Source organism: Lepidothrix coronata, unplaced genomic scaffold (genome assembly GCF_001604755.1).
Source record: "Lepidothrix coronata isolate B3197 unplaced genomic scaffold, Lepidothrix_coronata-1.0 Scaffold90, whole genome shotgun sequence".
Taxonomy (NCBI): Eukaryota; Metazoa; Chordata; class Aves; order Passeriformes; family Pipridae; genus Lepidothrix; species Lepidothrix coronata.
In genome coordinates, this window is record NW_016690270.1 from 699,607 (window position 1) to 712,123 (window position 12,517).

Genomic DNA, 12,517 nt, shown 5'->3' on the forward strand with positions numbered 1-12,517 from the left:
CCCAAGTACAGCCTGTCCCTCCTGTCCCAGGAGAGGGACCTTCTGCTTTCCACGTCCTGCAGAACTGCCAGGATTCCAAACCAGGAGCATTTCTGCCCACCCCAGACTTTACAGGAGTGTGACCTTGGGAGAGGGGTCCCCAGTCCCTAAAACTGCTCCCAGCATCCTGCCAAACAGCCAAGGTTTCAACCCAGGAGCATTTCTACCAAGCCCCACTTCCCAGATTTTGCAGGAAGGCGACTACCAAGGACAGGGGGAAATGCTCTGAGGGCTGGAGCCCCTCTGCTATGAAGACATGGCAGAGCTCCTCTGCTATGGGAAAGCTGGGGGTGTTCAGCCTGGAGAGGAAAAGGCTCCAGGGAGACAGAGTCCCTTCCAGTGCCTATAGAGAGATGGAGATGGATCTGGACAAGAGATGGAGTGACAGGACAAGGGGGAATGGCTTCCCACTGCCAGAAGGCAGTGTTAGATGGGATATTGGGAAGAATATTCCATTTAATATCTTTTCCTGTGAGGGTGGTGAGGCCCTGGCACAGGTTGCCCAGAGTAGCTGTGGCTGCCCCATCCCTGGAAGTGTCCAAGGCCAGCTTGGATGTGACTTGGAGCAACCTGGTCTAGTGGAAATTGTCCCCTCCCCAGGGCAGGAGGGTGTAATGAGATGAGCTTTAAGGTCCCTTCTCACCCAAACATTCCATGATACGCAGTGGCACAACTGCCCTCACCTCTCCCGCGCAGGGACAGACCCACGGACACAGGACCAGGAGCCAGGGGTACATGAGATCACTTTATTGAATCCAATGGTGTTAGACAGATGACCGAGAAGAGACATGCCAGTTGGTGCGGGCAGCGTGGGCAGCAGGAGCTGACTTGGTGCAGGGCTGGAATTGTTTCTGTCTTTTCGGAATATCCTCAAGCCTCTTCCTGGCTTCCTTTTATGCTTCTTTTAAAATTTCTTTGAAGTAAAAACAACTAATCGTGGAAAGAGTCCAGATGGTGTTTGTTTGTTCCCTATGATTGTTCCCGCAGCTATGTACAACGTGGGGCTGGGTCTCAACATCAGGTATAAAATGGAGCGAGTTTACAAACGTGGAGGGTGCAAGGAAAAAGCAAAGACAGACAGGCAACAGCAGTAGAAATCTGGACCAAAATCTTAAAGAGAAATTTAAAAAGTGCTATAAAACCCCTTGGCAGGAATATCATGCAGTTAAGAAACACAAAACCCAGTCAATTACACAGATCATCTAAAACAGGAATTTGTCCATTTTATCTTTTATTTAATTAAAAAAAGGTTGTTTGTGTTTAATAGAAAAAAGCTAAAATTGTAAGGTTCAGGCCACCGGGCAGCAGCAGCTCGAGGGGGCAGGAGGGTGAGGCGCTGGTATCACCCACCTCCAGCCCCTCAGGGGGGCTCCCAGGGGCCATGGGCACCTTTGGGGGCAACTGGCACCTCTGGAGGTGAGAGGTACCCTTGGGGGGTGACGGGCAACTTTGGGGGCGACCTGCAGCTTTGCAGGTGGCAGGCACCCTTGGGGGTGACGGGCACCCTTGGGGGCAGCAGGCATCTTTGGGGACAACAGGCACCTTTGGGGGTGACCAGCTCCTTTGGGGGTGACAGGCACCACTGGGGGCAGCAGGCACCACCTTTGGGAACAACGGGCACCCTTGGGGGGTGACAAGCTCCTTTGAGGGTGATGGACACCCTTGGAGGTGGCAGGGGGATGAGTTAGTGCAATCCTTGGACAATTCCCTGGGGACAGACGGGCTCAGCCCACAGCCAGGGGATGGTCCCCAGACAGCTGCCAGGCTTGGGGACACGAGGTGCTTGGTGTAAGCCAGGAGGAATCCACCAGGACCTGGTTTCCCCAGCCCATGCCCATCCCAGAGCCCACCTGCTTCCCTTCCCTTGGAGACTCCTCCTGGATCACACTCCCACTTGCCACTCACCTCCAACTGCCCAGGCTGAGGTGACAGGATCAGGGGCAGCCCTGACCTGAGGAGGGACAGGGCAAACCTGCAGGACACAGGCTGGGGGACAACGAGCAGCTGGGGGGAGGACAGTCTAGTCAATGTTTTGGTGGCTCCCTGGGGGTGTCAGAAAAGAAAGCAAGCCCAGGCGAGGCTGCCTCTCCTCCCATGGGACTTCTCAGGACACCTGGGCAGCCCCCAAAGGTGCATTGTGTCCTTCCCATCCCGGGCACCAGAGCCCTGAGGAGGGGTTGGAGGGGACAGACAGCTCCCCACTGCTGGCCTCGAGCAGCTGCTGAGCCAGTGTCTCATACAATCAGAAAAGAAGTCAGCACAGCACAGTCATCACAGAGTACAAAAGAAACCCAAAACCAGGGACGAGGCGCAGGACCGGGCCCCCCCCAACCCACACAGGGCGTTCCACGACAGATCTATGTACAGTGAGTCCTCGGCCGACGGCGGCAACACAAGAGAAGGCAAACAGAAAGCCCTAATGCCCAAGCCAGCGTGGGGAGGGGATCCCGGGAGATCCCCATGGGAAGGGGCCGGGCTGGCCGGCCACGGCGGCAGCGGGAGGCTGTCGGACAGACGGAGGAGTGAGCACCATGGGGCGGCGAGGTGGAAAGCACCGGCCAAGAGCCCCGAGAGCACCGAGGGCAGAGGTGGCGGCTGCCTCTGACGGCACTGCAGGAGGTGGCCGTTCCAGAGGGGTGTGAGGCGTACCTGAAGGCCCCACCAGCCGCGGCACAGGGGGCTGAGGTTGCCCACTCCCCAGCCTGGCAGGGTTTGGGGACTGGGTAGGCTTGGTAGACCTGGCCCTGGGGTCACCTTTCCCCAAATATCCCTCCAGGGCCCCGGCTGATGGTGGGGGCTGAGCTGGAGGGAAGGAGGAGGCCCCCATAGGCTAGATGGGCACAGGAGGGGAATGCTGATCCACAGGGCACCCCACACCATGGCTGGGGACAAGCCAGCAGCTTGGTGAGTGCCAGCACCCCTGTCCCATCCTAGCCAAGCTGGCTTTGGGGACAGAGGACACTGGAGCTGGAGCAGGCTGTGACAGCACTATCCCAAGCTCCACGTGCCCCTTTTCCGCATGGCCGGGGATTAAGGCACCACAGCAGCACCAGGGCTGACCCACTCCGTGCAGCAGCCTAGCCTGTGACACTGCTGGGTAAGGCCAGAGGGACACATGGCAGTCCCAGGTGTCCCCAGAGCACCAACATGGGGCACAGCAGGACCCTGCCAGGCTGCAGGAGGGCACAGGGCTGGGAGGAGCAGGCAGCACGGGCAGCAACCCCAGGCTCATCAATCCACACCCCCAGGCCTGGCAGCACCGGGGGGATGGGGGGCAGGTTGTGCTCCTCAGCACTAAGGGGACAGGGATGGCATCCGGCTGCCCAGGGATAGGGCAGCAGCAGCCTCCCCCTGCCCTGGTACCTCAGGGAGGAGATGCCCCTGCCAGAAACCTTGTCTCCTTGCCCTGTGCTTTTGGGGAGAGGGGAGTGGCCCAGTGAGGGGCTGCTCTGGGAGCATCCCACTGCCACCAGCCTCCAAGTCCCACCTCAGCCAAGCTGTGCGGCCCCAGGAGGTGGGTTCAGGGACTGGAGATCATCCAGTGAGCACCAGTTTTGTAACAGAGGTGGTTTGAGTGGTGAAACCAACAGCTGCAAAAGAAACCAAAGGGGAAGGGCGCTGCTGCCAGGGAAGCGGAGGGCACCAGGCCACAAGCTCCAGGCCAGGAGAGCGAAGAACCAGAACAAAAAAGGGACCAAAGCAAAGTCTGGACTTGGCCAAAGGAAAAGAGGAAGGGGGAAACAAAATAAAATAACCAAAGCACGGTTTATTGGGCTGTCCTGGGCGCAGGGGCTGCCATGTGGGTGAAACAGGGAACGTACAGGCAGCAGTGAGAGCCGCACTCCCCTCGGCCCGCGTGAGGCAGGAGCTCCCGCAGCGGCGGCTCCCTTGGCTTTGCCCAGTGGGTGCAGAGGGAGCCAGAGCCCCTCATGCCTGCGCTCTCATCCTGCAGCCACACACTCCTCCTGTGCCCCCCAGCTTCAGCCCAGGTGGCTCCTGCAGGGTCCCTGCCCCACTCGGGGCCTTCCTGCGGCTCCCAGGAGCAGGGGCTCGGCCACAGCGGTCACCTTGGTCCCAAAGCCCGAGAGTTTATAATAGAGACAGAAAAAACCATGAAGAGAAACCAGGATTCTCCTACCCCCAGAGTCGGGAGGGGAGATGGCACCTCGTGCTCTCCCGTGGATGAGCCGAGTTTCCCCACGCTCCGCCAGGACACACCGGAGCCCTGCTCCTTTCTGCTCGCTCGCCAGCCCCGCGCTCCTTGATGCCAAAGGAAAAGAAGAGCAGCCCAGCAGGAGCAGTGGGTGGCAGCTCCCCTCTGCCTGGGCTGGCATGTCCGGGCTTCACAGAGTCGACTGCAGGTCAGGGTCCACCATGGTCTCACGGTCTGGAGACTCGATGTAGTTGGCGGCTTCCTGGAGCTTGAGCAGCATGGCCATCTGTGGGGACAGGAGTGTAGCATGAGCATGAAGGGGATGGGAGGCCCAGGGGTGCCTGGGAAGGCCACTTGCCCCTCCTTGCCCTCCTGGACAAACCATCCATCCTGGGAAGCTCCTTAAAGGGTAAAGCAAATCCCAGGATGCTGCAAAATTCCTCCCTTGCACCAGGATCCTGGCTGGGACGCTCCAGGCTCAGTGTGCCACAGCATCACCACCAGGCATCACCTGTGGCAGCCAGTCAGCCAGCAGCCTCTCCGGGTGACACGCCAGGACATATATGAGCACATGTGTGCCTGTGTGTGGCTCTGCACGTGGACACAATGCCTTGTGGAGTGCCACAACATGCCCATTCACTGGCACATCACTACGTGCCCTGGTGTGCAGCCCACCTGCCAGTACCACCACTCTGAACCCACTGCTCCTCCCAGGAGTGCAAAGTGCTTCTGCATCCCCAGACTGGGCTTTTTACACTGAAAATTAACTGAGAAAGCAAAGCTCCACCCTGCTCTGTCCCCTCCACCAGCCCCTCCAAGCCCACCCACAGTGTCCGGCATACCAGTGGGTCCGAGTCCAGGGAGCTGGGCGTCGTGTCCTTGACAGTGCGCTCCTCAGGGGGGGACACAGCGCTGTGGGGCCCGATGGTGGGTGGGGGCAGGTGGTACAGCTTGGACTGGTCCTGCTGTGCTGACGGCCAGGGCAGGGTGTCCCGCACCCACTCCACGGGGTCCTCCCAGGCCGCCTTCTGCCCATGAACCTGTGGTAGGGAGCAAGTCATAGCTGACTCCTCAGCACATGCCAGAGCCAATGATGTGGCACCCCGAGCCCCCCAGGACAGTGCCATGTCCCACAGCAGCCACACAGCAGGGACTGACAGAGATGTCATCTGCACCCACAATCCCAGTACCTCCCCTTTCCCCATCATGGCTGCACCAGCATGTCCCTGCACTGGTTTGTGTTCCCATGTGCCAGCAGCACTGGGTACCTTGAGGCCATCTTTTGCCCCCTCCTGTAGGTAAGGGATGATGGAGTTGTTCCACAGGTCAATGAACCAGGTCCGGAAATCCTCAATTCCAACGGGGCAGGACAGAAAGAAGCAGGGACCTGCAGGGAGAAGGCAGACAGTGGAAATGAGAGTTGGGTCTCCCTGCTCCAGTCACTGGCCCCATGGCTCACAGCACCAAGGTGGGCACACCTTGGCTGGCAGGGTGCCCTGGGAGCAGTGTCTGGGCAGCATCCACCTGGCACAGTGGGCAGATATCTCCCAGGCAAGGAATGGTGTTTCCAAGTTCAATCTATCCCCAAAAGCATGGTGAGGCATGGGGGATCCACCCAGAAAAACATAGTTCCTCCATGCTCCTCTGCTCCCGGGGTGGTGGGAGAACAGGCAGCCCTGGCTAACACCTCAGTGACAGCTCCCACAGGAACAAAGGTCACTCAGGGAAGAGCAATGCTTGTGTGCATCACCCACCAGCTGTGGTTGTGTGGGACTGGGGGACACAGGGAGCACATCAGACCCACAAGCTCCCCTGGGAGGGCTTGGCCCCAGTCCCTGGGAGCTCCCCACGGTGCATGGCAAAGGAGGGAGGTGAGGCAAGGCCATACCAATGAGGAAATCCGACGTGCTGTGTTTCTCCAGGAAGGTGTGCAAGTGGTACCAGAGTTTGGGCACCCAGTCCAGCACCCGCAGCAGCTCCTCCTTGTTGGCGTTGATGTCTGTGTCTGACTCCAGCAGCTTCCGCCGCAGGTAGCGCACCAGGAAGCCGTTGGCTGGCTCCACATTGTTGGAGAAGGTCAGCATCCTGGGGGAAGGACTTGAGTGGTCAGGGCTGGGTCTCCATGCAAGCTGCCCTACCCCCCAGCACCCTCAGGGGATGTCCTCACACCCCTAACCCTGCATGCGCCCGAGGCTGGGGATTCAGGGCCTGCTGGGGTGGCAGGCACAGGCCTGGGGCTCAGTCCTCATAATGGCCCCCAGACAGAGGATGTGACCCCAGAACTGCCCAGTGGTCAGTAACGGCTTCTGTCCTCCACAACTCCACAGGGCTGGTCACCAGGGATGTACAATTCCCACCTGAAGCTGAGATGGAGGCCGTGGTTGGGGGTCATCTTCACAGGCTGGTTGGTGGTCCCGATGATGTATGGGCTGAGTGAGTGATAGACAAAATCCATGAGAAAAAGCCTCCATGTCACCCCTGCCCGTGGCAGAGCTGATCTGGAGACAGCAGACACGTGCAGTCTCATTGCCACAGCCCAGGGATGTCACCAGGAGCAGCGGGGAGCACGTGTGTGCCTGGGGGGCTGCGCTGGAAGGGTGCAGGGGGCTCTCACCATTTGTGGTACTTGCAGGTGAGTGCACCGTTGACCAGCTCGCTGATGGAGCCCGCCTCGCTGAGGTCGTCCAGGAGGATCACCAGCGGCACATCCGCCGTGCCTGTCTCCCGGTCGATCTGGTTGGCCAGGTTGGACAGGTACAGCTGCAGGTCCTGCAATGAACGGGCCGGGTGTCAGGTGTGGGGCCACGGCATGATGGCCACAGGGACCATGGCAGCAGCGTCGACAGGGACACTGCTGCCCTCACCTTGCAGGACTGCTGGTGCATGTTGAAGGTGCTGACGATGCCCTCGGTGACATCCCGACCCGAGCGCTCCACCAGGTACTCAGCCAGGCGGTTGGTCAGGTAGGTCTTGCCGGTGCCACTGGGTCCCGAGAGGATGAGGCGGCGGTGCTTCAGCAGGAGGCTGATGTAGTGCTGCATCATGGGCTTGGGGATAAGTGTCTCGAACACCAGGCTGTCCACACACTTCTCCTTCAAGCCTGCAGGCAGGGGAGGGCTGAGGGTCCTGCTCACACCCTGTGACACCGTGAGAGAGCACGGACATGGCACAGCAACAGAGCCCCTCTGCCACACTGACCTTTGAGTGTCACCACGACGCTGGTCAGGCCCCGGCGGCACAGTGGCAGCTCTGGTGGCTCCATGTCCAGCACCCGCTTGATGTGGCTGATGCTGTAACCATAGACAGACTCGGTGCTGAGCCCCAGCGTGGATGCAGGATCCATCTTGGTGATGTAATCCTATGTGGAGAAAGACAGAGCTGTCAGTGCCCCTGAGGGCTGTCAGAGAGCAGCTAGCTCCAAGACAGCTGAGAAGGACCTGGGCCAGGGAACATCAGGCATGGTGGAGCAGTATCAAAGGATGGCTCTCCAAGAGGGCTCTTCATGCTCCTACCTTGAAGACCTGGCAGACAGCCTCATCCAGCATCTTCCAGTCCACCTTCCCGCTCACCTTGGTCCAGCCCAGGAAAAACTCCTGCTGCTTGAGGTCCTAGGAGCCAAAGCAGAGGTATGCAGCATTGGAGCACCACGTCTAACCCCCAAGAGGGCCCTTGGCCAGAGCCATGACACAGGGACAGGTCAGGGTCCCCACAGAGCCCACACTTACCCCCTTGATGATGTGCTGGGGTGGCATGCGCACCACAATCCGCAGCGTCAGCTCGTCCTTCTGGGTGCCAGCGCTGACAGCGTCCATGGGGGACACGTCTGGGGACAGAGCAGTGAGGCTGTGCCAGCAAGGAGAGCCCAGCCACCGAGCCTGGCCATTGCCCAGCCAGAGCCAAATCCTGCTGTGGCCAATGGTGGCATCAGCAGCACAACAGATCACCTGCACACTCCAGGTGAGCAGCAGCACATTCCCACCACTCACACCTCCCTGTCCCAGCCCTTCCCTGTCTGCCAGCAGCTCTGTCACCCCTACCTGCATCAGCCAGGGTGGGGCTGAAGGCATGGCCAAGGGTGAGACCCAGGGAGCGCCGCGGTGAAGAGGAGGTTGATGTGCTTGTGATATGGCTGGGAACAGAGCCTGGCACTGCTGAGGGCCCCGGGGCCACCTTGAGACGGTCGTTCTCGGCCTTCAGGAGATCCACCTCCAGCTGTGGGAGAAGCAGGTAGGGCACAGGGTGAGGAGCTGGATGCCAGCAGCACCCTGGGGGGCAGCATGGCTGTGGGGGCGCAGGGACTGTGGGCACCTAGGTACTGAGAGCAGCCAGGTTCCTGGCAGGGGTCCTCACCTGCATGTTGTGCATGGTCTCTCGCAGCTGCTCCAGCTGGTGGGCCGAGTTGAGGGCTTCCAGGCGGATGTCTGTCAGCTTCATCTCCTTCTCCCACAGCTCTGACCGCAGTTCAGACACCTCCTTCTTCTCCGGCTCGCCCTCATTGTGGGCCTGGAAGAGCCTGGGCCAAGGGAAACACCACATTTTGCACATGTCCAGGGCAGGAGCCTGCAGTCCCCACAACTGGCTCTCCCTGGCCCCACATACTCAGCTGTATCGATGCCCACAGAGGAGGAGGTGGAGGATTTGATGGAGGGCGAGGCAGTCTCTGTAGAGCCATGCTGCAGCTTGGGGGAGGAGGGGGCCGACGAGTCTGGCGTGGCGATCTCCTCGATGTCTGAGTAGGATGAGGCTGATTTGGGGCCCTTTTTGATGCTGAAAGCCTTGTTGAAGGAGCTGCGTAGCTACAGGAGAGGGAAATGTTCTTGTTAGAGACAGCCTGACAGTCCAGCCTCGCAAGCAGAGACCTGGCCTGGTTCTGCCCCATCTGCTCAGAACCCACAGACTGAGCTGGGACCAGTGCCACCATACCCACCACCGAGGCAGCACTGTGCCTCACCACCATGCTGGGCTCCAGCCCAACCCTACTCTGCTGGCACAACAGAAGGATGGGGTGCACAGCCCTTTGGGGAACACTCACCCCAGCCTGGATGGCATCAGAGACCCAAAGAGCAGGACCCACATCCTGGTCATAACATCTCCTGACCCTGCTCCCCACCAGCACCTACACTGGAATGTCCAGGCACAGCACCAGCACCCTAGTTCATTGGAACAGGCTGATCCATGCTCACATTCACCCCACCGCAGTCATCCCAGCAAGCAGTGTTTAGGGGGACGTCCCTCGCTCCAGCCACTGCAGAGCTGGGTCCTGCCCCACACCTCCCTCTGCCACATGGGCCCTGCTGGAAGCGCAGAGGGGCAGCCAGGGCAGCCAGCCCTCCGTGGGGGTCCCGTCTGGGCATGCAGCATGCACACAGCACACACAGAGCAGAGGGTGGGTGAGAGGTGGGCTGAGGCCAGGGAGGACAATGGACATTGCACAGGGACCAAACTGGATCTGGGTTCCATCAGCCTGTGGTAGAGCACTAGGACAGGCATCCCAAGCTCACACTGTGAGCACCAGGGTCTGCTCTGAGGGGAGATGGGAGGAAGAAGGGATGGAGAACACACAGGATCCATCCCAATCCCCACAGGCACCTGGCAGGCTGCTCTGGGGTGTCCCAAAAATCAAAATTGTTGCATTTCAGTGTAAAAAAAAGCGGGTATCCAGCTCTGCTGGTGGTGGGAGCAGGGGAGTGCTGGGACCCACATGGGTACTGGAAGGGACAGAGGCACTTGGGGCCACATCAGGCAGCCCTGGAGATGCAGAGATGGGCAGTGCCCCAACCCAGTGCCCCCAGTGCCACAGGGAGGGCTGCAGGGGGATCCCCATCCCAAAATATCCAGTTACAGGGAGTCAGGAGAGCACCTGCCTTCCCTGGGCAAGAAGGGGATTGTTCCCATCCAGGGGACAGGTCCCAACCGAGCCCTTCCTGCTGCCTCTGGGCAGTTAAAACCCTTCTTGTGGGTGCCTGTTTCGCCTTAGCATCCAAGGAAGCAGCCAAGGTGAGCACAACCTGGCTGGGGATCCAGGATGGCCTGTGCTGAGGTTAGGGCCAGTGGGATGGATGGGATGGGGAGTGTATGAGCACCATCCCATGAAATGGAGCAAGGGCCCTGGCCGGGCACAGCATGTGGTGGAGGGGACGGCATGGGACTTACCTCATAAACCTGGAAAAAAAGGGTTGAGGTCAGCATAGGGGGAGAGAAACAAAACAAAGCAAGACTTAATCACACATCCAGAGCTGCCTGGTGCTGGGAAGGGGCTGCCTGGCTGAGGTGTACGGCCCCCCACACTGCCAGAGCCTGCAGGCAGGAGGGTGACAGGGGAAAACACAAGGAAGCAGGCATGCAGAGCCAGGGCTGGGAAACTCCCAGAGGGACAGAAGTCCCAGCCAATGTGTCCATGGTGGCTACACACTCCTCATCACTGCTGTCCCCAGGGGACAAAGGAGACCAACACCATGAGGCCAAGGTAGACTGAGAGCAGCTGGTTTGTGGGGCTGACCCCGAGCAGACCCTGCCAGTGGCTCCCCAAGCCCCACGCCTCACGTCAAACGCCCCATCCAACCCACCCAGCTCTTCTTCTTCTTCTTCTTGGCGTCGGCATCCTTGCTGCTGCCGATGCTGGAGTGGCTGGTGATGCTGTTGAGACTGGAGATGCTGTCGGAGGAGTTCTGCCGCTTGATGCGCAGCTCTGGGGTCAGCCAGGGAAGCAGGAGAGATTGGGAAAGGAGGGATCAGCTACCTGCAACTGTCCCAATACCAGAGCATCCTGCACTCCCCTCCCTGCACCCCGTCCCTCCTCCCACCCAACACCTTCTGAGCTCTCTTTGTAATGATGACGTGGGGCTCAGACACCATATGGGCACTGCCTCAAACCCCAGAGAGATGCCCAGAGCACACATCATCCTGCTGCTGTCCCAGTCAACCTCCCTGCCAGCACCTTGCACCCACACTGGGGTTTCGGGGCTTGAAACAGCATTTATGGGAACTGGCTGTCAGCAAAGGGCCTGGCGAGGACGTGTCCCGGGGAGGATGACCACCTCATTCTCCTACACACGAGCATCAAGACCTGCTGTGGTGACAGCTCTGGCTGTCCAACCGTGGCTTCAGATGCTCAGGGGTCTCATGTGTGAAAGAGCTGCTGCCCAGGGAACCCTGCTGCCATGGGAGCTCCCCCTATGAGCGAGTGTGCCCTGGGGCCCTGCGCCAGCCCCAGCAGAAGCAGCCCAGCTCAGGAAGGGCTGCATCCCTGTGTGGGGAGCTGCAGCATCATGCCTTACCTTTGGGGGTGACATCAGTGCCATTCAGGGCACCCTGGATCACAGCTTGGGCCTCCGAGTTCTTCTTCTTCAGGAAGTCAATGGTCTCTCGCAGGTCCAACAGCTCCGTGTCCTGGGGGAACAGAGCCGGGAGCCATGGAGTGCATCCCAAAGGTGCAGGGCCCACCCCAAGAGCACCCTTGGGACAGACATTGCTGTAGCATCACCCAAGTCCAGCACCCCCCACCCCATGAGCCCCACCAGTGCCTGCTCAGTACCCCGACAGCATTCACCTTCTCCTCAGCAGTCTCAGCCAGGTGCCGCAGGCGGGATGTCATGCTAACCAGGCTCTGCTCAAAGGCCGCTACCAGGTTGGCCTGGGAGAAGTGGAGAAATGGGTGAACACCCACACTGGGGTCAACACCCACAGCTGGGTCAGCACCCACTGCCAGGCGTGGGATACAAGAGGCTGAAGGGGGAAATCAGGGCTCCCACGGGCACATCCAGCACAAGCCCTGTGCCCTGCAGGGACAGAGTGTTTGTGTCCTGCAGTGGCTCCCCTAAGGACTCACGTTAGCAGACAGCTGGGACGTCAGCGTGGCCACCTTCTCCTGCGAGGACTCCAGCTCACGGCGCAGCTTCCGGATTTGCTGTGGGGAGAGAGTGGAGGGATGAGGGGGGCTGGGTGCTTGCCCTCACCGGGGGCAGGAGTGGGCACGAGCAGAGGGTGTGGGCTCACCTCAGACTGCATCTTCTCCTCAGCCTGGCAGCATGAGAGCAGAGAGAGGCAGACAGAGGCAGGCAGTCAGGGGGGCAGTGAGGCACAGACAGGCTCAGCATCAGGCAGAGGCATGCACAGAGCCCCCCCCGATCCCACCCACACCCCCCAGCCATGCACAAAGCAGCGCAGCACAGAGGCAGCTCTTACGGAGGAGTAAGTGGAGGATGCGCTGGAGGCCAGGGACAGCACCGATCCGTGAACTGCAACAGAGCAAAATCCAGGGTGTCAGGGTGCCTTGGACAGTGGCACCCCAGGGGCCGCAGGTCAGGGCACAGCAGGGCGCAGGGG

At 60.1% G+C, this 12,517-nt stretch overlaps 1 protein-coding gene across 1 annotated transcript in view; it reads right to left on the reverse strand.

Annotated features, from left to right (window-relative positions):
- Window positions 1-773: 773 nt before the first annotated feature.
- The window catches only part of NAV1 (neuron navigator 1), a 62,443-nt gene continuing 50,699 nt past the window's right edge, over window positions 774-12,517 (reverse strand). Inside the window, exons 13-32 of the mRNA XM_017821288.1 lie at window positions 12,377-12,429; window positions 12,188-12,211; window positions 12,021-12,098; window positions 11,742-11,825; window positions 11,470-11,581; window positions 10,759-10,880; window positions 10,346-10,354; window positions 8,792-8,988; window positions 8,543-8,705; window positions 8,230-8,404; window positions 7,918-8,015; window positions 7,705-7,800; window positions 7,391-7,550; window positions 7,057-7,292; window positions 6,807-6,961; window positions 6,550-6,621; window positions 6,081-6,277; window positions 5,461-5,579; window positions 5,035-5,232; window positions 774-4,478 (exon numbers count right to left, since the gene is read on the reverse strand). Of these exons, the coding sequence (XP_017676777.1) occupies window positions 4,383-4,478; window positions 5,035-5,232; window positions 5,461-5,579; window positions 6,081-6,277; window positions 6,550-6,621; window positions 6,807-6,961; window positions 7,057-7,292; window positions 7,391-7,550; window positions 7,705-7,800; window positions 7,918-8,015; window positions 8,230-8,404; window positions 8,543-8,705; window positions 8,792-8,988; window positions 10,346-10,354; window positions 10,759-10,880; window positions 11,470-11,581; window positions 11,742-11,825; window positions 12,021-12,098; window positions 12,188-12,211; window positions 12,377-12,429 (2,444 nt within the window). The 3' untranslated portion in view covers window positions 774-4,382. The remainder of the gene's footprint in view (window positions 4,479-5,034; window positions 5,233-5,460; window positions 5,580-6,080; window positions 6,278-6,549; window positions 6,622-6,806; window positions 6,962-7,056; window positions 7,293-7,390; window positions 7,551-7,704; window positions 7,801-7,917; window positions 8,016-8,229; window positions 8,405-8,542; window positions 8,706-8,791; window positions 8,989-10,345; window positions 10,355-10,758; window positions 10,881-11,469; window positions 11,582-11,741; window positions 11,826-12,020; window positions 12,099-12,187; window positions 12,212-12,376; window positions 12,430-12,517) is intronic.